The following is a 25,233-nucleotide window of genomic DNA, read 5'->3' on the forward strand; positions in this document are numbered from 1 at the left end:
TTCATCAATGGAAATATCTTCTTTTTTTTTTCCCTAAAGAATAATTTTACAAAGCTAAAACAGAGTAAAACAGATTCTCCACAAACGGTGACAGAAGCGTTCAATCGGCTGATTTTCCCATAAAATCTTCACTGTTTTTTTTCATTTTTTTTGTCCCGCTCGCCGTTTACATGGTCGCTCTTCTTTATTCTGATTTATTTCTCATCGAGAGAGAATAATTCTGCTGAACAGACGTGAGCGCAAACAGGGGAGCCACCCGATTCCCCCGTTTCCACGAACCTACACAGGATTACGTCATCACCGCCCTGCTGATCCAACCAGGATCTGAATGAAGTCGTTAAAAACCTCCAGTAAAAACATCTGGAAGACGCTGGAGGATTAAAAGCCACGTGGAGAAAAAGGTGGCGGGAAACGAAAACTCCTGATTGATACGAGTCGTCGCCAGCCAAGACGCCAAACGTAACATACTCGTCGCTTTAAAGCACGGCGGCGGCAGCATCATGGCGCGAGGTTGTAAAAGTAGAAGGTTTAATGGAAGCAGGAAAATATTTGTTAAAAAATCCCAAAGAACAGCTTAATTTAGTCGAACATAAGATTTATAATCCAAAGAAACAATAATAATAATAATAATAATAATTCAAGTTACACATAAATGGTTCAAAGAAACTTAAATGTTAAATTTGGAGTTGAAAAGTGCAGGATTTCCTTTGAAAGATCCAGATGTGCACGTCTTACCCAGGTTTATCGACACAAACTCAAAGTGTGTTCAAAAAGTGCATCGGCTAAATACTGACATGTCGCCGTACAGATCGTAACGAACGTTCTAATTCCACCTCTGTACCGGCGTTAATTCAAGCAAAGGTTGTTTTATTTTATTGGCCAAATACGGAATGACGTTGGTTTGATTTATATGGAAATTTTAAATGGCTATAATTGATTTTTTATTTTTTTTTCTATGGTGAAATGTACACAAAAAAAAGAGCTTTCCTCCGAGCTCACAAGCAGAATCGGTTCGGTTTCACATTAACGTCCAGGTTCTGTGAGGAAAACACATCAACTCTGACTCCGTTTGTAAAAACCAACACGAGGAGAAGGAAACGCGACACGAAGGAATCTTTTCCCGCGGGAACAAGTCCGACGCCACCGCGGCGGGAGAAACGATCCCAGATCACTGCTTTCATACATCAAAGTACATCTTTTGTGTGTGTTTTTGGTCCAATAAGCTGTGAGAGTGGAATGTCTTTGATCTGACAGGAGGCGAGGCGAACGGAACACCCAGCTTCAAATCGGGCGCCGACCAGGACCCCGGTCTGCGGCGTTCAGTCGGACCGGCCCCGCGGTGGACGGGACCCTCAGGTCAAACGGACGTGCGGCGGCGGCGGTCAAGCGGACGCGCCGTCCTCAGAAGCCTTGTATATGGCAGTAGGCCTCCAGGCTGGAGAACAGGACGTAGAGGAACCACAGTCCGAAGAACATCAGCGAGGTCAGGATCTTGGAGACCCGCGGGCCGCCCAGCTCGCCGCCGATGGACGGCCGGCGCCGCAGCATCAGCACGCCCATGCTGAAGAAGGCGAAGATGGTGAAGAGCGTGACGGAGAAGGCCAGCGAGCCGGGGTCCACGCGGAACACCTTGCCCTTGACCTTCCAGTAGACGGCGGCCACCGACCACGCCACGCCGATGCCCAGGAACACGTTGACCGCGTTGCTGCCCGTCACGTTGCCCACGCAGGCGTCCGCGTACTGGTCCTGCGTGGCCGCCACCTTGCTGGCGAAGGTGTCTGGAAGAAAACGCGGCCGGGGGGGTCAATCCGTGTGGCGTTGAGCGCGTTCCGAACAACCGTGGTGTTTTATTGGTAAATCACAATTTGCATTCGACCTCCAAAACACTCTGGTGTCGCTTCTAGGGACATTTTTTTATGCCAACTGGCCGAAGGGTAAAATGTTAAAACACGGCAATCTGCGAGAAAATAGCCGATAAACGGCGCTATTTCCTCTGCTGGGCGGAGCTTCTGACAATAATAGAGTGACGTCACGAGTTGTGGATCACGTAGAAGCGGTTTTCCGACTGCGCGGAATCACCGAAGATGAGTCCAGGTATTACTTGATCGTCTACTAGTCGCCCGAGCTAGCGGCTAGTAGACCAAATATGGTCACTTTCTGAACACTATGGTCACTTTCTGAACACTATGGTCACGTTCTGAACACTATGGTCACTTTCTGAACACTATGGTCACTTTCTGAACACTATGGTCACTTTCTGGTCACTTTCTGAACACTATGGTCACTTTCTGAACACTATGGCCACGTTCTGAACACTATGGTCACGTTCTGAACACTATGGTCACTTTCTGAACACTATGGTCACTTTCTGGTCACTTTCTGAACACTATGGTCACTTTCTGAACACTATGGCCACGTTCTGAACACTATGGTCACTTTCTGAACACTATGGTCACGTTCTGAACACTATGGTCACTTTCTGGTCACTTTCTGAACACTATGGTCACGTTCTGAACACTATGGTCACTTCCTGAACACTATGGTCCCTTTCTGGTCACTTTCTGAACACTATGGTCACGTTCTGAACACTATGGTCACTTTCTGGTGACTTTCTGAACACTATGGTCACGTTCTGAACACTATGGTCACTTTCTGAACACTATGGTCACTTTCTGGTCACTTTCTGAACACTATGGTCACGTTCTGAACACTATGGCCACGTTCTGAACACTATGGTCACTTTCTGAACACTATGGTCACTTTCTGAACACTATGGTCACTTTCTGAACACAATGGTCACGTTCTGAACACTATGGTCACTTCCTGAACACTATGGTCACTTTCTGGTCACTTTCTGAACACAATGGTCACGTTCTGAACACTATGGTCACTTCCTGAACACTATGGTCACTTTCTGGTCACTTTCTGAACACTATGGTCACTTCCTGAACACTATGGTCACTTTCTGGTCACTTTCTGAACACTATGGTCACGTTCTGAACACTATGGTCACTTCCTGAACACTATGGTCACTTTCTGGTCACTTTCTGAACACTATGGTCACTTTCTGAACACTTTCTGAACACTATGGTCACGTCCTGAACAGGTGGCGGCGTCACTGACCGGGCAGCGACGTCCCCAGAGCCACGAAGACCACGGCGGTGACGGAGTCCCTCAGACCGACGGTGCAGCCGAAGTGCGAGGCCAGGTCGCCGATGACGGCGGTCAGGAAGCCGATGACGGAGATGGACACGACGAAGCAGGCCCAGCCGTTCCAGTACTCCGTCGGCGGCACGCAGGCGAACAGCAGCTTCCAGAAGACGCACAGGATGTGCATGAAGTAGTCGAAGCAGTTGGGCGCCGGCCGCTCCCGCCCTTCCTCCTCGTCGCCGTCGCCTGAAACACACGGAGGAGCTCGAAGTGGGAGTGCCGGAGCATCTCCATGGCAACAGACGCTGATCTCCCATGACCTGCCGCTGCCATCCGCTTTGTATGGGACTTTTTTTTTTTGGGGGGGGGGGGGGGGGTTTATTCGGAAACAGTTAAACGTTAACGTCCTAAAATCTTATCTATTAATCTTTGGGTCATGACGGCAAATCATCTCCGAGAATTTCAAGAAATTTGGGTGAGAAATTTTTTTTTTTTGCAACTTTATCAAATTCATACAAACCAATAACTAAATTACAAAATACGTAAATAAAAAAAAAAAAAAACGTAAGTAAAAAAAAAAAAAAAAAAGTAAATAAAATTTTGTTTTAATTAAGTAAATAAATAACAATAAAAAAAATAAGTAAATAAATAAAAAATATTAAGAAATAAAAAATAAGTAAATTAAAAATAAGTAAATTAAAAAACATTTACAAATAAAAATTAAGTAAATAAATAAAAGTAAAAATTCAGTAAATAAATAAATATACAAAATAAGTAAATAAACAAATGAAAACATAACCTTCTCGCCTTAACTGTCCTTGGGGAAGCTAAATATCCTTAAAAAAAAAAACCTATATTTTTTTAATTCAAATTATTTGAGGGAGTGACTTTGTAACATGTATAAAAGAAGAAGACTGAATGTAGACGACTCGATCCTGCACACACTTCCACGAATGATCACTTCTTTATCTCGCCGCTCCTCCGAGACCCTCCTGACATGTTGCAGTTATTTTGAAATGTTTACCGGCGACGCTGAACGAAACGAACACCAAGCTCACGTGAAAACGTGGCGGCGATTAGAAACATCAGATATTGTCGAATCCGTACGAAGGTCAATCAAGGCCGTGCGGCCCGGAGCGTCCACTGACCTGCACTGACTGTGACGGCCTCCACGAACTGCTCCCTCCACGAGTGCGTGCCGAGAACCGCCGCCAGGCTCCGGTCCTTGATGAGCTTGTCCACAGTGTTCTGTCACGACGGAACCACAACTATATATATAGTATATACAGATGAGCACAACACAGCTGGTATTTTCACGTCCAACCCAAGACATGAAAAGGTCACGAAAAAGCAAACGTCTAATAAAAGTCAGTGGACGACCTGGTGGCAGACAAAAGTCCTCGTCTTGTGGAAAGTCTCTGCTCTTCAGACAGAAACAGAGCGCAGTTCTTCTTCTACGTCGGGGTTCGGATGTGTTCGGCCCAGGCTGCTGGGAAATATGTGTTTGGATTGAAGGCTGAATGCAGCTCTGGAGTCACCAGACGCCTGACGGGAGTGTTTAACATCCTGGAGTTTTTTAACATCATGCCACTACAGGGACGGTGAAATGTCCACATTTTTTGCACACTGGTTTTTTTTTTTTATACGAGGCTGTAATAAACTCTCCACAGGAAAGTATAAAAATGTATGACTGTATTCTCTCAAACAGAACGCTACCAGAAGTCATTCATCCCAACAGCTGTTAGGATATTTAACAACTCACTGTAAATGTCCTACATTCTTCTCGTGTTGCGTTTACATCTGCACTGAGTACATCTCAGTGTCTACCTATCTACACCGTACGTACATCAATTCTGTCAATTTACTCTATTTTTAGAGGATTTCTTTTCTTACTGGATTGTTGTATTTTGTTGTATTTTTACTTATTCTATTTTTTGTGCTCTTGTTTAGATATTTACATATGTTTACATATTTTAATTCTTTAATTTGAGAATTTCTGCACCTTTTTACCTTGAGCTGTTGTAAGTTTGTGTTTCCCCCTGGGGAGGAATAAAGTTCTATTCTATTCTATTCTATAAACTTGAGGTCAGTAGGTCAGGAAAGGAAGCAGTACAAACCCTTTTTGTTCATTTTGGACAATGTGTGGGGGTCTGCGTGACGTCATCACCTCATAATAAACTTTTTATATCTTTAAAACCTCAGAATAACTCAGTTAAATCCCTGGAGACATTCTTTAGCAAGGCAGCGCAAACAATTGGGACTATTTTCAGGGAGTTTCGCGCGGAGGAGCACGCAGCGTCACGGAGGTGTGAATCGCCTGCTACCGCGGAGGAGCTGCCGTTCAAATGTCTTGATGTCGGTGTCCGTTTTAAAGCGGTGACGTCCGGCGGCAGAGCGTCTCGCTGGACGGCGGCTTTGCGAACATCCACGTCGACGCGTCGCGGTGTTTTCAGCGTAAAATACGTCCAAACAGCGAACATGTTGTCATGAAAAGTTGGCTAGCCGCTATGCTAACTTCCCTAGCATCATCGCTGGCTGCAAACTGTGGAAACGGATTTCCTGGACTCATTCCTCCGCGTGTCACTGAGACCCGCCTCCGTTCCGGGAATCCAGTCCACATTTTGCAGAGCAGCGGAAAACCGGAAATGGAGCCGGTTTTGAGCGGATATTAACCGAACCGCGGACTTTTTTTAATCGGTAATGTCCGACTATCCGACGTATTTCGCGATCACCGCCTACAACATTGCTGTATGCGATGTAATGTGAAACTAATTCAAGCATCTGACATTTTTTTTAAAATAAAAATAAATAAATAAATAATATATATATATATATATATTTTTTTTTTTTTTTTAATTTATTTTATTTTATTTTTCAGTCGTACATTCATATATATATTTATATATATATAAAATTATCAAGAGAAAGTTTTTCTATTAGAAGTGCAGAACACAGTCAGGTTACCTGGTCTAACACTCCGTTGGCAGTCTGATGCATGAGAGGACACCAGGTGGTTAAAACAAAAACAAAACAAAACAAAAACAACACAATCCAGAGTATTTGGTGAAATACGGAAGGAGGTTTGATTTCCACTCGCACACCTTGAATTCACAGGCCTCCTCGATGATGACCTCCAGCCGGCTGTGCTCCCCCAGAATGGGTTTCCCCATCTCAGAGATCCTCCGCGCCTCCTCCTCCTCCGGCGTGGGGTTACCTGTGGGAGGTGGAACACCTGACGTCATATCCACGACTTATTCTATAACACAGGGTTTTTCAACCACTGCTCCGCGGCACACTGGTGTTTCCGCGAGATCTCGTCAGGTGTGCCGTGGGAAATGATCCAATTTCACATTTTTTTCTAAAAAAACATTTGCTCTCACAGCGACAGTGTGTTGCAGAGTAATCATGTATAAATACTCTTCACCACTAGAGGGCAGCACAGAACTTTGCCGGTGAAATGTAAAGTGACAGACGTCAGTGTGGTTAATCTCCACCTCCTGCTACCATCTTGTATCAAAGTACTGTGTCAGTGACAGTGATGGAGAAGTTTTTGAAAAGGAAGAATGTGAACCAGGATCTCAGCTCTTCATCCATCAGGTCCAGGTTTCACACTGAGGGAGGCACTATTAAAAAAAGACATTGGGAAATACTTTTTTTCTGTATTTATTTGATTCCTGTTGATAAAACCTTGATGAGAAAGAGTTTATATTGTTAATAGAGGCTGCAGAGTTTAACATTTTAACATTTTCGGGTGGTGGTGTGCCTCCAGATTTTTCCAAAGACAAAAGTGTGCCTCGGCTCAAAAAAGGTTGAAAAACACACGCTATAACACACACACACACACACACACACACACACACACACACACACACACACACACACACACACACACACACACACACACACACACACACACACACACACACACACACACACACACACACACACACACCATCTCAATAAAGGCTTAAAGCCCAAACAGAAAAGGCATTCCAAGGTTTTACAGCAGATATTGAAGGTCTCATGCAGCAGGAACAGAGAATCTTCCTTCTAAGATCTGATATAATCTGAAATTGTTGTTTAGAAGATTTTTATTTTTATTTATTTTTTAATGAAGATTAAAGAGTCAGTCGAGCTTCAACAGCCTGATTTAAAAAGTCTTGACGGTTGTTTAAAGAGGCTCACATTCAATTTCTTAAAGAGTTCAAATCTTGTTTAAAAAAATAGTTTGGTTTAAAGAGTTTTAGTTGAAAAGTCCAGGTTAGAAAGTATCAAAAGTTGTTCTTTGCCACAAAAGAGTTTATAAAAAGTTTATAAAGTCTGGGTTACATGGTCGTGGTCAGTAAAGAAAAGATCTAAAGGTCTGTAAAAAAATAAAAAATTTGATTGAGAGTGAGGTTTAAAAAGTGAAGGTTTGGTTTCAGTCCTGAAAGTCGAAGAAGTTCGGTAGAAAGAGTTTAGGAGTCGGATTTAAAGAGTCTAAAAGTTATTTGAAGAATCTGGAGTTGAGTGAGAGTTTCAATCTGGGTTCAGAAGTTCCAGTCAGACAAATAATAAAAAAAAAAAAACACATCAACACCTGCATTAAAGTGTTTTTAAATTCTGGTACAGTCGCTGATAAATCAACTCGTCTGTTTAGGGAAAGAACTCTTAACGACTGTCTGGTCGGAGAGGGTAGAACCTCCTCTACATCCACAACCTTGGATTTCAATTCCCTAAACATGAAGCAGGTGAAACTGGCACACAGGCCTTGAGGAATCAAACCATCAACCACACAGTCTTACCCTGGTTCAGCAGCAGGGCTGTGAAGACAGACAGACGATCACAGTTCAATACATCGTAATGACGCTGCTTCAGGGGAAATCAGATATACCCCCCAGGTGTCCGGTGTGCTCCCACTGCCGCCCCCGTATTAGCATCCTGACCAACTGGACATAAACCACTGTACATTACAAGGTGGTGTAACTGACCTCTGCGGGTTTTGGACACATTGAGGTTCGCGGCGCAGGAAGCTAAGTGACGCTAAATTCACTGGCGGGGAAACGGCGCCCCTGGGTGTCGCTCCTCGCCGTGACGTCATAATCACACTTTTATTGACAGGTTTTAACTTTTTTGTCAAGCGCAGCACCTTAGGGAAGCTAAACCTCACTGAACACCACAGAGCAGCGCCCCCGGTGGAGACGGCAGGTCGGTGCAGGTATTATCTCATAGCAGCCGGCTGCCTCGGCGCTTGTAGTTTTTAAATTTAGAACAGCATCACTTCCTCGGGTCAGACAAGCGTATCTCGAAGCTCCCGGGGAATCTTGTTCAGCTCTTTCTGAGCAGACATGAAAACATCAGGCTGCACTTCATGGGCGACAGGTTTCCAGTTTCCAACAGCTGGATTTCCTGACCGTTCTCTCATTATTACATATACTGATATCCGCTCTCTCTCCTTTTGAAATTTTATCGACACCAATACACGAAGTGTAAACAAACCAATAATAAAAACGTTTCTTCAACAAAAAAAAGTGCATTTTCAACTGATATTTCTATTTACCGTATAGTTCATAATAGAAGAGCCCCCCCATATCCTGCTTTTCAAAGAGGTGAAAGAAAGAACAAACCTCACTATTTGATCAAATATAATATTTTACAGTGAAACAACAGTCAATTTGAATTTCTTCTAATTCTTTTATTGTTAACGCTGCTGCGCCTGGGGCCGCGCAAAACGTGGATATGTGCGAGTGCACATGCACGGTTTAAAGAACTACTTCCGTGTCAACAAAGGCACATGTAATTACCGTATTTTACAGAATAAAACAGAATTGACCCTGCATGTTCCCAATAGAGGCGCACCCTGAGGCTTTGCACTGCGCATCTATTAGGAACTATACGGTATTTTTTTTTTTTATGATTTCTTCTCAAGAAATCATTAAAAAAAAAATCTTACTGGACCAATTTCTGAAGGCCTATTGTTGGGTCTTAATTTCTGTCGCCGTCTATCCATGATCACCATGGGCGACTGAACTCGATTCAACATTTAGATCATAAAGTGACGACGATTCCTGGAAAATAAAGAGACGCTTCCTCAACTCACCGGAGATTCCTCGCTTCAGCCACTTGGGGTCCTCGAGCACGAGGAAGAAGTTTTCCTGCTTCTCGTACTCCGCCACGTTGATGATGCGCACCTGTAATGTCTGACTGGAGACACACACACACACACACACACACACACACACACACACACACACACACACACACACACACACACACACACACACACACACAATAAGGGACACGAGTTATAAGCGCAGCGGACACGTGACACGACGCCTCGACCGGCCGCCCCGCGCATCTAAAAATCACACCGCAAACTGCCGTTGGCTTCAATATTTAATCGCTTTGAACCGCTGAATAATTCACGTCCAAACACAGCGCGTCCTCACGTTTCAGCGCGCCACAGCGATATCGCTGACCCCGGCGCCGACGCCCAGCTAATCAAGGCCTGTGCAGTTTATTGATGAAGTCCTTCCGTGACTTCCTGGCGTCTAAAAAGGAGCAAAGACCAGGGGGGGAAAAATAAAAAGCAGAAACAAAAAGAATCGCCCCAAAACGGTAAACGGTCGCCTCGCCACGACCGACGGGCGCCGTTACATAATGGCCTCCCGCTAAGTGTACCATTAGTCCACGTGCAAACACAGCTTATACGCGGTGAAACTTTAATGGGAAGAGGATCTGTGGGTTTACACGGGGTAACTGGAGGTTGTTCCCACACCTGATCGGGACGTGGGATTATCTCCGGGTGTCAGGTCGTCACGTAATTCCGCCTCAAAGGGCCTCGTTCGGTCCGAGAGGGCGACCCACGACCCACGGCAGCGTCTAGGACGGCGTTTTTCAACCTCTGGTGTTTCCTCCAGATCTCGTCAGGTGAGCCGTGGAAAATTATCCAATTTCAACATTTTTTCTCAAAAAACATTTGCTCTCACAGCTCACAGTGTGTTGCAGAGTAATCATGTATAAATACTCTTCACCACTAGAGGGCAGCACAGAACTTCGCATCTGTCAACATTTGAGAGCTTTTCTTGTTTTCCGGTTTCTTCCAACAGCCAAAACCCCCCAAAAAACAAGGGTTTGAGGTTGTTTGGTGCTTGAAGGTGTGTGTGACTGTTTGCTGATGACATCATCATCACCGCTGCACTTTTTTTTTTTAACTTTAATAGGCTGTTTTGTGGAAAATTACGGAGCCGAAGGGACATGGAGAAAAAAAGCTACACTCGGTAGAGCGCAGAACCTTCGCCAACCCCACATTTGTTTTTGCGGAACCGAGTTAGCGTCGCCGGCATGATAGCCGTTAGCTCGTGTCGATGCTGGCTAGGTAAGGTCAGGCAGCTACGTCACTGTGTGAAGCGCTGAGCGGGGAGCGTCTCCATGGCAACGGACGCTGATCTCCTTTGACCTCCCACCTGAGGAGCCGCTCTCATCTGCTTTGTATGGGACTTTTTTTTCAGTTTTTTAGGGATTTATTCATAAAATGTAATGGATCGGTCCTCGGATGATGGAAAAAAATCCTCCCTGAACATTTCAAGCAATTTGGGTGAGAATTTTTTTTTTTTTGCGACAAGTTGTTTAAATTCATGCATAAATAACTAAAAATAAATAAGTAAGTAAATAAATAAATACACGTAGACAAAAGCAGCCGTAACTTCTCATCCAATTTCTGTTGGCGAAAGTAATAAACTAATTTAAACATACTCGATTAATCAACACTGAACTGCTGCGGCTCCACATGTGGTCAGATGATTGTAGAATTGGCTGCAGCTCTATAGACAATCTAATATAGACTCTGTGTTCTGTCCTCACACTGTGACGTCTGGAGGGATATTGAGCTTGTCAACACCAACAGCTCAATACAAACAGGTTTATTTTAAAGGCCTTGGAGGACTAATTACATCTTGGATTGATTTCACTCACACACAACAACCTGAATTGTGTCATTTGTTTGAAAATGTTAACATAAACTGCACAAACCTGCTTGCTCATGTGGATATGTTGGGCTTTTCTATTTTTCTCTATAAAAGCACATTGGAATGACTGTAATGTATTTAAAATTGTCTTCTTTTTAATTAAAAAAAAGAAAATGTTAGCATGAAAACATCAATTATTTCCAATAAAATGAACAAACCTATAACTTGAATATCTAAAAAAAAGTACATCAAGTTTTTTTTGTTAAGAAAATACAAATATTTCAATACTGACATTTCTCACTTAATAAAGGTGAATCTAATCTAATCTAATCTGAAAAAAAACATTGAATGTTCCTTCATGAAAATACACACAGGAGCTGTAGTGCAGTTGTACAGATCTCACATACGACACATTTTAATAAAAATATATGATAACTTTCATAAAAAGTGTGAAAAAAGTCCCACGTGACTGGATTATTACCCTTAAAGTCCCAGTGAAATGTAAAACACTACAAAAACGATAGTTGGGGTTCTACTTCTAAGGTTCCTCCGACTCTGCCCCACCACTGTTGTCGCATAACAAAGTTATTTGAACTTTGAATCTCCAGCCGACGAAATCGGGGGAATCCTTCTCCTTCATGGGCATTGTGGGCGGAGCCTATGTGTGACATCACGAGTTGTGCAGATCTCGATCTGTTGTGTTTATATCGGCTTGTTTCCCTCTTAAATATCCAAGTTTTTACAGTGTTTTGAAGTTATAGTCGGGGTTTTATGAGCCTTGATGAAAGATTGAGCCTGGAAGAGACCGAGAGAGGAGAAAAGGAGCATGGGCGGCGGGAGCGGCTAGCTGTTAGCTCGCGGGGCTAGCGGCTAGCGGGAGCCGCTAGCTCAGGCGGCTAGTAGACGATCAAGTAAAACCTGGACTCATCGGTGATTCCGCGCAGTCAGAAAAGCGCTTCGACATGTTGGATCCAGGAAGTCGGTCGTTCTGCCAAAAGTCAGGAGCCTCAAAGCCTCAAAGGTGAAAACTGGCGGCTGCTGAGGCGAGGAGACGAGGACGAATGGAGGACGAAGCGTCTTCTGCTTCCTCAAACATGTTCCAGACGGGGTCACCGACGGCAGAACCACCTTCTGTGTCTTCTTCATCAATCACTGGGTTTGAAATGACCATGATGATGAAATCTGGTTAAACTCAGCCTCTTCGTGGTCAAAACTCTGATCCTCCATAATGTAAACACAACTTGGGCGTGTGCACAACTCGTGATGTCACTCGATTATTGTCAGAAGCTCCGCCCAGCAGAGGAAATAGCGCCGTTTATCGGCTATTTTCTCACAGATTGCCGTGTTTTAACATTTTACCCTTCGGCAAGTTAGCATGAAAAAATGTCCCTAGAAGCGACAGCCAGAGTGTTTTGGAGGTGGATTTTCATTTAACAGGAACTTTAAGTTTGATTTTCAGTTATTGCCGGCGCCGCCTCACCTGGTCTGCTCGTTGGCGAACTCCAGCTCCCCCCTGCTCTCGTCGTAGTCCACCCCGGCCTTGGCGCTGCCGTCCTCGGTGTGGTAGGGCACCGCCACCGTGCCCCTGGAGCCCGAGTTCCTGGCCACGGTCACCGAGAGCGTGGCCGCGCTCTCCCTCACCCGCAGCACCTGCTGCCCAAACGTGAAGATGCCGGCATGGTCATCGTCCAGGATGGTGACGGTGGCCAGCAGGGGCTCCACCAGTCTACCTGCTGGGGGCGTCCCCGTCCCTTCGCCTCCCGCCTCCTCGAACCTCAGGTTCTGGAGGCGCACAAAGAAATGCTCGTCTTCCTCGAAGACGTCGTCGTCCAGGATGCCCACCTGCAGCGGGCAGAGGCCGCCGGGGTCAGTGGGGTCGCCGGGGGCAACGGCTCACCCGGCGCCGAACAACCTTTTCACACACCGTCGTTCAGGAGTCAAGACGTAGAAGTAGAGGGTGATGCTTCACTTGGACTTTTCATTAATCCTTCAATATATGTGGTCATGTGGGGGAGACGAGTTTTGATTGACTGTTTTTTTTGTACTGGAAACTTCTGTGGACATTGGAAATTGCAATTGTTTTGTTATTTTATTTTATTTGTGATTATCATATATTTCATATGGCATATTGCATGTTCATATACATATATTTATATGTATATGTACATGCAATATGCAAGTACACTATTACTATTGGTATTATTATTATTATTGAGATATAAATATATAGTTATTTTATTGCTACCATTATTAGTAGTACTATACACGAGTATTATACACTATTACACATTGTTATTATCTGTATTATTGTTATTATTATTATATAATGCCTACTTCTAATGGCTCTACCACTGCACCTTACTATTTATTTATCTTGCTTTTATCTCCTGCTTATTTCTAAGTGCCCATGTTCCGTTCTGTGTTTTACTTTATGTCTTATACCCAGATATTTTACTTTTATTTCTATTCTATTGTATTTTATAATATTCGTATGTACCAGATTGCTGCAACAAGACAATTTCCCTTCGGGGATGAATAAAGTAATTATCTATCTATCTCTCTCTCTATCTAATTTGGTTGAGTGATTCCTAAACTTTGCTCCACAATCCAAGAGAAATGTTTTTTTTTAATTAAATAATCATGAAAACAGACCCAGTACAGCCACGGTGTTTTTGAGTGGTGAGATGATCTTATTATCTGATGGACAGAGAAATCTTAACATGGATTTATGAGATCTGCTGACATGTTAGACACTGAGCTTTATGGAACATGAACACAGGATTCACCAGGAATCAATGTTCCCTTGATCGTTCCCTCAAAACTGCACTTTTCACTTAAATAAATCACCATTGAAGAATTCCCTTCACACTCCTCTCCAGCCACTACTTCTCCTGCTGCTTTCTATAGTTGAGAGTCGATTTCCGTCACGTCTCCATCTCGTCCGATCGCACGACTCCGACTCGTCTCACCTTAATCTCTTTGCGCGTCTCCCCGGGTTTGAACGCCAGCGTTCCCTTCGTGAACTCGTAGTCGGCGCCGGCGTTGGCGGAGCCGTTCTCGGTGCAGTAGTCCACGTAGAAGGTGTCATGGCCGCCGCCGCCGTCGCCGCCTTCTACGGCCTCCAGCACCACCCCCAGCGTGAGCGAGCCGCAGTTCTCCGTGCACTGGTAGTGGGCGCTCTCGAAGTGGAGGCGCGAGCCGCCGGCCTCGCCGTCGTCGCCCGCCGCCGCCGCCGCCGCCGCCGCCGCCTCCTCGCGCCGCGCCCGCCCCGCGGCGTGCTTCCTCAGGACGTTGCCGGCGCCGATCAGCATGCGCGTGGCCTGGACGCGGTAGAAGGCGCGGCTCTTCTTCTGGTGCACCAGGGCGGAGTAGTTGGCCATCTCGATCAGCTGGTCCAGGTCCTTGTCCGGGTATTTCTCCTTCAGGTCTTTGAGGATTCGGACGACCTGGCAGAGGGGAGACAAGCAAAGTTTATATATATATATATATATATAGATATAATTTGTCGTCCATACATGAACAAAAAGGAACAGAGAGAAGATTAATCTTGTGTTTTCTGTTCCTATTAGCACTTTTCAACAAAATCAAATCAATTCTCTTCTTGGTTATCTCAGCGTGAGACTCTGCTCTGGTTTTCGTTTTTCTCTTATTGTTTTAACTTTTTATGTTTTGTTTATTGTTTTACCATTTGATTGTTTTTATTGTTTTAACTTTTTTTAAATTGTTTTAAATGTTTTTATTTTGCCTCTTATATTTTTATTTCAATGTACAGCACTTTGTCTCAGCTACGGCTGCTTAAAGCGCTTTATAAATAAAGTTGAGTTGAGCTGAGTTGAGTTTCGAATTCCCATCAGACTGGCTCAGAGCATATATATATATATATATATATATAGAAGGCGCTGTTGAGAGAAGCTAAAGCTAACCGAGGACACCCGCCTGTACGAGAGTTTTATTGAGTTTTATTTTGAAATGGGCCTATATATATATATATATATATAATTTGTCGTCCATACATGAACAAAAAGGAACAGAGAGAAGAGTAATCCTGTGTTTTCTGTTCCTATTAGCACTTTTCAACAAAATCAAATCAATTCAATTCCCCATCAACTCCTCACCAGGTCACAAAACATAACAAAAAACAGCCTTTTGTCTTAAAACCCATTTTTATTCTTTGGCTTTTACCTCAGCGTGAGACTCTGCTCTGGTTTTAGTGCCTTCGTATTGTTTTAACTTTTTATGTTTTGTTTATTGTTTTACCATTTGATTGTTTCTATTGCTTTAACTTTTTTTTTTATTGTTTTAATGTTTTTATTTTGCCTCTTATATTTTTATTTCAATGTACAGCACTTTGTCTCAGCTACGGCTGCTTAAAGCGGTTTATAAATAAAGTTGAGTTGAGTTTCGAATTCCCATCAGACTGGCTCAGAGTATGTATATATATATATACATATATATATATATATATATATAATTTGTCAAATTGGATAATTTCCCACGGCTCACCTGGCTCGATCTGGAGGAAACACCAGTGGTTGAAAACCACAGGTGTATGTGATGGACTAAGTTTGTCCTTCCAGAGACACCGTACCGCCACTGCTGTTGAGAGAAGCTAAAGCTAACAGAGGACACCCACCTGTACGAGAGTTTTATTGAGTTTTATTTTGAAATGGGCCTAAACTATAAAGACATTCAAGCAGTGCTTAGCGAAACGACCTGCTTTTGCGAGATCTCTGTTTTTTTCCTTTTTTCTCCATGTCCCTTCGGCGCCGTAATTTTCCACAAAAAACAGCCTATTAAAGTTTTAAAAAACAAGTGCAGTGGTGATGATGATGTCATCAGCAAACAGTCACACACACCTTCCAGCACCAAATAACCTCAAACCCTTGTTTTTTGGGGTTTTTTGGCTGTTGGAAGAAAGAGTAAAACAAGAAAAGCTCTCAAATGTTGACAGATGCAACAACCAAACTAAAAATTTGATAAAAAAATAATAATAAAGATTTGCGCCGACGGACACGGTTCCCTGTGTCTCACCTCCTCTTGGTTCTGGTCCAGTTCGTTGCCGGTCTGCACGGAGACGGTGACGCTGGACGAGTTGGCGGCGCCGGCGGCGGCGCCGTCCGACAGCTTCCCGTCCGCCGTCGCGTCGACGGCTTTGGGCGCCGGGTCTCCCTCCATCTCCACCACGATGCCGTGCCGCTTGTTGGCCCGGTAGCGCTTGTGCATGTACTTGTAGACGAGCAGGCGGCGGTCGGCGATCCACGCCAGCAGGACGCACACGGGGAAGTAAAGCAGCGTCACCACGGCCTCCCACACCTGACGACACACACGCAGCTCAGCTCGGTGGAAACAGCACAATGAACGGCTGCTCTTTTTTTTTTTTTTTTTTTTTTTTTTAATGCATATACATAAAGAATTATATAGAAACAGAAATATATTAAAATTAGTGCTGTCATTTTGCTTTTTGTTTTGTTGTTGCTCAGGCTGGTTTAATCTCATGACAGTTGGAAAATATTTGGATCAGTGTGATTACTGTATTATATATATATATAAAAAAAAGAAATATATGTCGCACTATCAAGGGTATTGTATGAGTTTTTTCGTTTCCACAGTCGCAAACAAACCTGCTTGCTCATGTGGATATGTTGGGCTTTTCTATTTTCTCTGTAAAAACACATAGGAAGGACTGTACTGTATTTAAAAATGTTATTTTTTAATAAAAAAAAAAAAAAAGGAAAGAGATCTCCTTAAGATAATAAAAAAAAAAAAAAATTGTGCTGTCAAAAATAACGCATTAATTTAGTTAATTGATTTGAAACGTTTAATTTGTAAAAAAAAAAAAAAATTTAATTAACGTAGTTTTGTTCACTTTATTTTTTCCTCTCTTACCAGAGCAGCAGCGTCTCTCAATAATATCAAGTTAGAAAGTTTCACTTTAAAAGTTCCCTGATGTGAAAACCATCAGCTTTACTTTGAAAAGCCGAATTTTCCGACCGCAGTCGCGAGTCTGGAATATTAATTTCTCCTCTTTCCCTCTTTGAGCTTCCAGGAGACGAACAGATAGTTGGAAGAATCTCATTAATTGAATGGGTTTTCTGATCCAGCCAATCAAGCTCTTGCCATTTTTAAAAAAATCCTTTCTTGACTTCTTGTTTCACTGACTTCTTCTCTGGTGGAAATAGATCTAAAGGCAATTTCTGACTCTTTCCACGTCTTTTCACTCCGGCGATCAACCCCCCAAAAAAATGGCCACTTTGCACTCGGTTGTACACAGTCGCGGCACGCACCTCAACGACCCCGGGCGAGATGACGGCCAGAATGAGGTAGAGCCAGATGTAGGCGAAGATGCTCCAGAAGGCGGTGATGAAAAACACCCGCAGGTGCTTGATTTTGCGCGACTCTCCCTCCGGGATGACGCTGACGCACAGGCCAATGATCACCAGCATGTTGAAGGCGGCGCTGCCCACGATGGTGCCGGGGCCCAGCTCGCCGGCGTGGAAGTTGTGTCCACAGACCTGTCGGGGGAGGGGGGGGAACACCGTAAGCAAAGAAACAACTGTGTCACAATGAAGAACACAGCAAGGTTCATTATGAAGACGATGTTTCGTCTGCGCACCTCGATGACCGACAGCAGGATCTCGGGGGCCGAGGAGCCCAGCGCCATGAGGGTGAGGTTGGACACCGTCTCGTTCCAGATCCGCACGGTGGCGACCGTCGTCTCGCCGCTGGGCTTGGTGACGGTCACCTGCTTCTCCTGCAAACACGGCAAACATTGGCATTTGGTGCATGTGGACTGAGAAAGGCACTGCGGTTCCATTCACATCCAGAGGACAAACCACACACGCACGCACACACACGCGCACACGCACACACACGCGCACACGCACGCACGCACACATACACACACACACACACACACACGCACACACACGCGCACACACACACACACGCACGCACACATACACACGCGCACACACACACACACACACACACACACACACACACACACACACACACACACACACACACACACTCACACACACACACACACACACGCACACTTCCACTCCTCATTGATGAGATTTGGTGCAGATTTTTCTTATTTTCTGCTATTTGTTCTGTCAATTATCAAAATTTTTGTTATTTTTTTTCTCTTCTCTTCTTTTCTTTTTGTTCTTTGTTAAGTGTCCTTTTGTTTTTGCTTTTGTTGTCATTGTTGTGATTATTTTGGTTTTTGCTCCGTTGTTGCTCAGGCTGGTTTAATCTCACGGCAGTTGGAAAATATTTGGATCACTGTGATTACTGTATTAAAAAACAATAAATAAAAAATGTATGTAGCACTAACAAGGGTATTGTATGTTTCTCCCCACCAAGTCTTTCTCTGTCTTTCCTCTCCTCTCCTCTCCTCTCCTTTCCTCTCCTCTCCTCTCCTCCATCCTTTCACCCCAACCGTTCCTCAGAATTCCTCCACCTCTGACTCTGGTTTCTGCAAAGTTTCTCCCTGTTGGAGGAGTTTTTACTTTCCACAGTCGCAAACACACCTGCTTGCTCATATGGATATGTTGGGCTTTTCTATTTTCTCTATAAAAGCTCATTGGAATGACTGTAATGTATTTAAAAATGTCTTTTTTTTAATTAAAAAAAAAAAAAAAAATATATATATATATATATATATATATATATATATATATATATATATATATATATATATACATATTATTAGATTATTAAAATGTTTTATTTTCCAATATTTTTCTGATGATTAAAATGATTTAAACAAAAAAAACAAATGGGAAAAATTTTTATTATTAGATTATTAAAATGTTTTATTTTCCAATATTTTCTGATGATTAAAATGATTTAAACAAAAAAACAAACAAAAAAAATATACTTATTAGATTATTAAAATGTTTTATTTTCCAATATTTTTCTGATGATTAAAATGATTTAAACAAACCAAAAAAAACAAAAAAAACAAAACTTGCTGAGTCAGCGTTAGCCGTGGTCAGTACCTGGGAGGTGATGACCTCTATGGAGGCCATGAAGCGGTCTGCGATGATGGACACGCCCAGGAAGATGTACATGAGGCAGAGGAAGTAGACCACGGCCCTCCCCGCCTGCTCCCCCGCCGGGGGGTTGAGCGGCAGCCACACCGGCAGCAGGACGCCCGGCCTGCACACCACCTCGCCCGCGCACTTCTGGGCCCCGGGGCCCGAGGAGTTCCCGGGGGGCGGGGTCTGCCCGGGGGTGGAGGCCCGCTCCACCAGCCGGGGCCGCGAGGAGGCGCAGGGCTGGCACACCAGCAGCAGGGAGAGGAGGAGGAGGAGGAGGAAGAGGAGCGGGGAGGGTCCCATCGTGGCCCTGAGGTCGGGGGGGTCGGGGGGGTCACTCGGGGAACCGATGGACGGAAGGTCTCCTAGAAAAGCACAAACAAGACACATCGTATGAAGAAAGATTCATTTTTTTTTTGTTTTAAACCACAGAAATGTGTTCCTGATAGCAAAGCACCACGGAACCAGTGCACCTGGCTCTTAAAGGGGAAGCGACCTGGAATTGATTGGTCATCGACAGTTGGAACTCCCTAAACTTCTGTCTTTGCAACACATGTCCTTGTAACTTGACTTGAACCTGGAAACATCCTGAACTTATAAATATCTTAGAAGATATTTTCTATTAATTTCTGTTGTTCAACCATTTCACAGTGATCCGGTTGTTCCATTAATCACCAGCCAGAGTCACTATGATATAATAATGGGCACCACCCAAAAGAAGTACATTGATTTTATTGTAAACTACAAGGTTAGAGACATAGTTTAGTTTGGTGACGTGATTTCCATTTATATATGCAAAATGACTAGTAATAACTGATGAACTTGGACTTTGGCTTTGGTCAGAATGGCACATATTTAAACTGGGGGGGGGGGGGGGGGTATTTTGTCTATTTTGTCCAGTAAGAAAGAGAAGGAATGAAAAAAAACAAAAATTAATTAAAAATATTATTTAATGAGGTTAAAAACACTGGTAGACTGTAAAACTTCTTCAATTTTAACAATGCAGATGTCCAAAAGGTTAAAAAAAAATTATAAAAAATCAAAGACATCAGCTGTTCAATAAAATCTAAACAAAAAACAGTAAAAAAAACAACAACCATTTACTTTCTTGTTACTGAATCTCCACCAATCGTCCCACCTCTTTACTTTCACACTCGGTAATCCTACTTATTATGATTATTTACCCAGCAGGTGATGACATAAGCAGCTGTTTAATGGTTTAATGGTTTAATGGTTTAATGGTTTAATGGTTTCACCACGGATCCCGACACAAAAGGGCCGGCTGTTAGCGGTTTACAGTAAACCGACCCCACCGAGTCCCAGCAGCTCATCCAAATGACCGAGGGGGAAACTAAAGCCCCGTCGTTAAGACGAGCTCCCCTGGTCATCGTTCTCCGCCACCAAACGCCCAACCCCCCCCCCCCCCCCCCCCCCCCCCCCCCCCCCCCGTGGGAAGAATGACTCGGCGCTAATTTACAGCTCCGCCGTGTCGCCGGAAAAAAACTCTGAAATTATCAAAATAAATTGAAGGAAAACTAGATATTTCTCGATGTCAAAGTTAATTTGTACCTGAAGGTATAAGAATCCCAAACAATATAATATCGATCAAACGTTTAGAGCTTGTGTCTTGTATGAAGACGTGCCGAGTCATGATTGAGACTTGAGTTATTATAATGCTGTAATCTTAGTGACACATTTCTACTTCTTCCGCATTTCTAAACATCTTTTCATTGGAGAAAAGCTTGGGATTCCCTCTTCCACGCCAAATTAGTCATTTGTAAGAATTTTAAGAATCGTCGTTGATGTTAATAATAATATTACTGATTTTACCGCAGCATAGATTCATAATGTGTATCATAATGTGTTCCCTGTATAATATGTCCCATAAGATTTGTAACATCTGTAGGAATTGTTATGAAAGCGCGTGTTGCACTTTAACGGTCACTGCGAATATTTGTAAATACGTATTGTTACGTTGTGTTCCTGCAGATGGAAACTAGCGACGGATTGCTAACGAAGAACCTAAATAAATAAACAAATGAATAAATAAATAAATAAATGGCCACCGCCAGTCTGACCAATAAACCAAACCAATGGAAGAAATGGGAATCGGGATCTCCGATCAGAACAAAGTGACTTCTTCTGCTTTTCTTTGACGATTGACCAGATTGTGAGAGGAGGTGTGGCCGAGGGTGCAGCGGCGCCTCGTGGGTTCCGAGACCTCCACCCCCCCCGGTTGGTGACACGCGGCTTTTTGTTGCGGCCGGGAGTTGAAACGGACACCGGGCTGCTGCATGTTTGATGCGTCCGGAACTCGGCCAGCTCATTATGGAGTTGTGATTCAGAAACACAGCGCAGAGGGCCCGCCGCATCGCATTTCACTTTCCAAGGCCTGCTATGGTTACCGCGACCTCAGACAGAGGGCCACCTTACACCGCCGGGTGCTGAAGGGTGGAGGTGGGGGGGTGGAGGGGGGTGGGTTTGGGGTGGTGTCACCAAAAATAACTTCCTCTACAACAATAGCGACCAGAACACAAGATACTCCATAATAATCATTGGTTTGTCCTAGAGGTTTCAATTGTATCAGAGAATCTAAAAAAGACCTTTCATCCGTCCATCCATCCATCCATCCATCCATCCATCTATCTGTCCATCCATCCATCCATCCATCCATCTGTCTGTCCATCCATCCATCCATCCATACCTGGATACACCTGGACAGGTCATCACAGGGTAAACACACACACACTCGCATTCAGACCTCGAGGTGACTAAGGGTCATCAAAAAATCAAAAAGCCCCCCCCCACAGGGAGAACATGTAACCCCCCCCCGGACCGTCTCGGACCATTTCTATAATAGTCCAAATTCAAGAATTACCCTTAAAGACCTTAAAGTCTTACTAAGGTCTCCAGCTTCAGGAATCTGAGGGTCCACCTCACGAGATTCACTCCGACTGAGCGGAATGGAGAGTCGTCTGGTGGAACTGGTTGCTCGCGGTGATTTCTGGAAGTGTTCCAGTGTGGGACCTGGAGGCCAAGGAGGTCTGGATTACACCTCCAGCCTCCGTCACGCTCAGAGTTTCCCCCTCGGGATGGTAAGAAACACAGTACATAGCGGATACCGCGGTTTCTTCAGAGCTTTGCAACTTCACACTGACGAAACATTCAATTTAACACCGGAGTCGTCAGACGGTTGTTTTGGATTTGCTTCAGGTAGTTTTTCTTGGCAGTTTTTTTCAAGTTCAAGACGTGTCAAATTCAGACATGGCAGATTTATTCCCCATTGATGGTCCAGAAATGATAAAGCCGCGAATGCCAGACGCTCTGAAGGGTCACCGAAGGCCTCGAAGCTGTGACGATACGTGACACCAAGTCATGGCAGATTTCACTGAAATATTACTGATGTTGATACCACTACTGGGGTAATATGATTTTTTAATGATCAAATTTCTACTTGATATATGAAAGGACCTTCATAGATGTATGAAATCAGACAGCACTTCAGGGTCTATATCAACAAAATATAGTAATAGTTGAGGGTTTTTTCTTTCTGTGGTACTGTAGCATCGTTGTGTGGTCATACAGTGACACCTAGTGGTCTCAGATGATATGTACCGTATATTTTGGGGTATAAGTTGCTTCTTAACACATAACCATCCAAATAACAAAATAAATAATAAAGTCCTGAAAATCCAATAAAAGTCTGATTTAAAAAATTGTAAAAATGCGAAATGGGAGATGACCTGTCACAAATTAGAAGCTGTAGGAGCTCAACACAGGAAATATCTCCTAGCGGCAGTCTGTTGCAGCAGCTCCTGGTCCTTCTATTTTTATTGCGTTTGTTGGTTGTTTTTTTCGGAGAGAGACCCGCCGTACCGGAGGAGCTAAAGAGGAGACGGCGAGGCTGCAGAGCGGGGCTTAAGCGGAGGATGCAAAAGAGACGGTTTAAGCCGCACATCCCCGCAGTTATCAGGGGAAACGTACGCTCTCTGGCAAATAAAGTGGACGAACTGGAAGCGCTCGTCAGGACGCAGAGGGAGTACAGAGAGTCCAGTATGATGTGCTTCACGGAGACGTGGCTGCACGAGCAGATGCCGGACTCTGACGTCACCATTCCCGGCTTCCAGACGGTCCGAGCTGACGGAGACACCACAGCGACCGGTAAGAAGAAAGGAGGGGGACTCGCCGTGCTCGTAAACAACAGGTGGTGTCACCCGGAGCACGTCGCCGTTAAAGAGAGAGTCTGCAGCCGGACGTCGAGCTCGTCGCCGTCGGACTTCGTCCTTATTATTTGCCGAGGGAGTTTACCTGTGTCATCGTCATCACTGTTTAGATTCCTCCATCTGGTAATGCTGAAGCAGCGTGCGATGCCATCCACACTGTGACTGCTAGACTGCAAACTCCATCTCATCACAGGAAAACCTTTCCTGAAAAGGACTCGAGGGCCTCCATTCGGCTTTGTTCTGGATTAAAAATAAAAGTGCGGTTTCGTTTCACTGACGGATGACGGATCGCAATGCCGAAGGCAGCGTTGGACGCTAATGGGTCCCGGCTAATCAACAAGCCCGTCCTGGAAGAGCTGGATGCATAATTCATTCATCCATTCGCCTAAATATAGAAGGATATCTCTTCCTTTCATGTCACATGGTTGACCGTCCGTCACAGGAAGTGGCTGCTGGATTTATGGGTCCAACAATAAAAGGGAGTCCTTCTGGGAGCGATACGGTTACAGAGTCTTATAAAGTCAATCTGGCTCAGATTCAACTGGGCTCTTCGGACATTTTCGTTTTGATTTTTTTTTTTAAACTCCCTCCTTCCTGCACCGTTGAGGACGGGGGTCCCGGGGGTGTTGACAGGCGTGTGGGGCCTCCTTGACAGCCCGTCTCCCCTTACCGCCTCCGACACGGCCGCGATCTGTCGGCACGGCCGATAAGTGATCGCCCCGGGTCGCCTTACACCGACAGGAGCGCCGGCGGAAAAGGGAGTTAGCACCTTTAACAGTTTAATATTTCCTGCCTGCGCACCCGCGGCGCGGCGCGGTACGGTCGGATGAGGGACGCTCGGGCGTGAGGAGGGAAGCAGGCGTGAATAATTCAGGGTTCAGTTTCAGAAGAAATTAAAAAAATTATTGTAGGATTTAAAAAAAAAAAAAAAAATTTCCGTGCATGAATGTTATATGAGCTCAAGAGAATAATGTGGCAGTTCTATTAAAAAATGATGCAATAGTTTAAATAAAACTGAAATAAAACACAGTTAAATTCAATATGGAAAGTCGTTCACAGCTATTGGTGCTCTAGAGGAATTAGCAGACAACAAAAAATGAACAAATAAATAAAAATAAATGCTATGTTGAGACAGGAAAAATGGCAAAAGCTGCCAAAGCAGCTAAAAACACTTATAAAACAGGTAGAACTGATAAAAGTGCTAAGCTAGAATTGGTAACACAACATAAACAGCTGAAAACAAAATACAAGTTAAACAGCTAAAATAGCCAAAATAGATCAGCAAAGACGGTTAAAAGAACAAAACCATGAATAAACTGATAAAACAGCTAAATTGGTTAGAAAAGCTCAAACATCTAAAAACAGCTACACTAAATAAAAGTGTAATAACGATTAAGATAAAATGGCCACAATAGCTGAAACCACAATAAATACAAATTAAGTTATTTACTCTAAAGTACTTAAAGTCACACACCAAAAATGAAAAAGAAAAAGAAACCTAAAGCTCAGAAATGTAAACTCTGACATGAAATCCTTATTTCTTACCGTTTCTGTTCAATCACAAAATGTCCGTCCATCGTACTTTAACCTAATTAAAATCTCGTCTCTAAAACCACTTGTCAATCTTTTAAAAGGGTCAAATGTTCTAAAATAATGTCGTGAAATATTCAGGCAGGAATCCACAGACGCCTCTCGGGTGTTTGGTCCCACAGAGACGGGGAACCAAAGAGTCCACGACTCGGCGGAGGACGTGGAGTTGACCTGTCCTCACTTCCTGTGGACGGACCTCAACCCCGACGGCTCAACACATCATCATTAAAACCGTCAGCCTCACCTTCAGGCAGGTCTTCACCTCAGAACGTGATC

The 25,233-nt window shown here is 44.0% G+C and overlaps 1 protein-coding gene across 1 annotated transcript; it reads right to left on the reverse strand.

Moving 5' to 3' along the window:
• Positions 1–1,401: 1,401 nt before the first annotated feature.
• slc8a2a (solute carrier family 8 member 2a) lies at positions 1,402–19,447 on the reverse strand (the record flags this gene model as incomplete). The annotated part of the gene is made up of 11 exons (XM_080509090.1): positions 1,402–1,778; positions 3,124–3,396; positions 4,305–4,398; positions 6,252–6,382; positions 9,230–9,333; positions 12,577–12,938; positions 14,066–14,542; positions 16,128–16,409; positions 17,381–17,608; positions 17,710–17,847; positions 19,106–19,447. The coding sequence occupies 11 exons, from the start codon at positions 19,445–19,447 to the stop codon at positions 1,402–1,404; spliced, it is 2,808 nt and encodes a 935-aa protein (XP_080365216.1).
• Between the last annotated feature and the right edge of the window lie 5,786 nt (positions 19,448–25,233).

Source organism: Blennius ocellaris, assembly GCF_963422515.1.
Source record: "Blennius ocellaris genome assembly, chromosome: 14".
NCBI classification, from domain to species: domain Eukaryota; kingdom Metazoa; phylum Chordata; class Actinopteri; order Blenniiformes; family Blenniidae; genus Blennius; species Blennius ocellaris.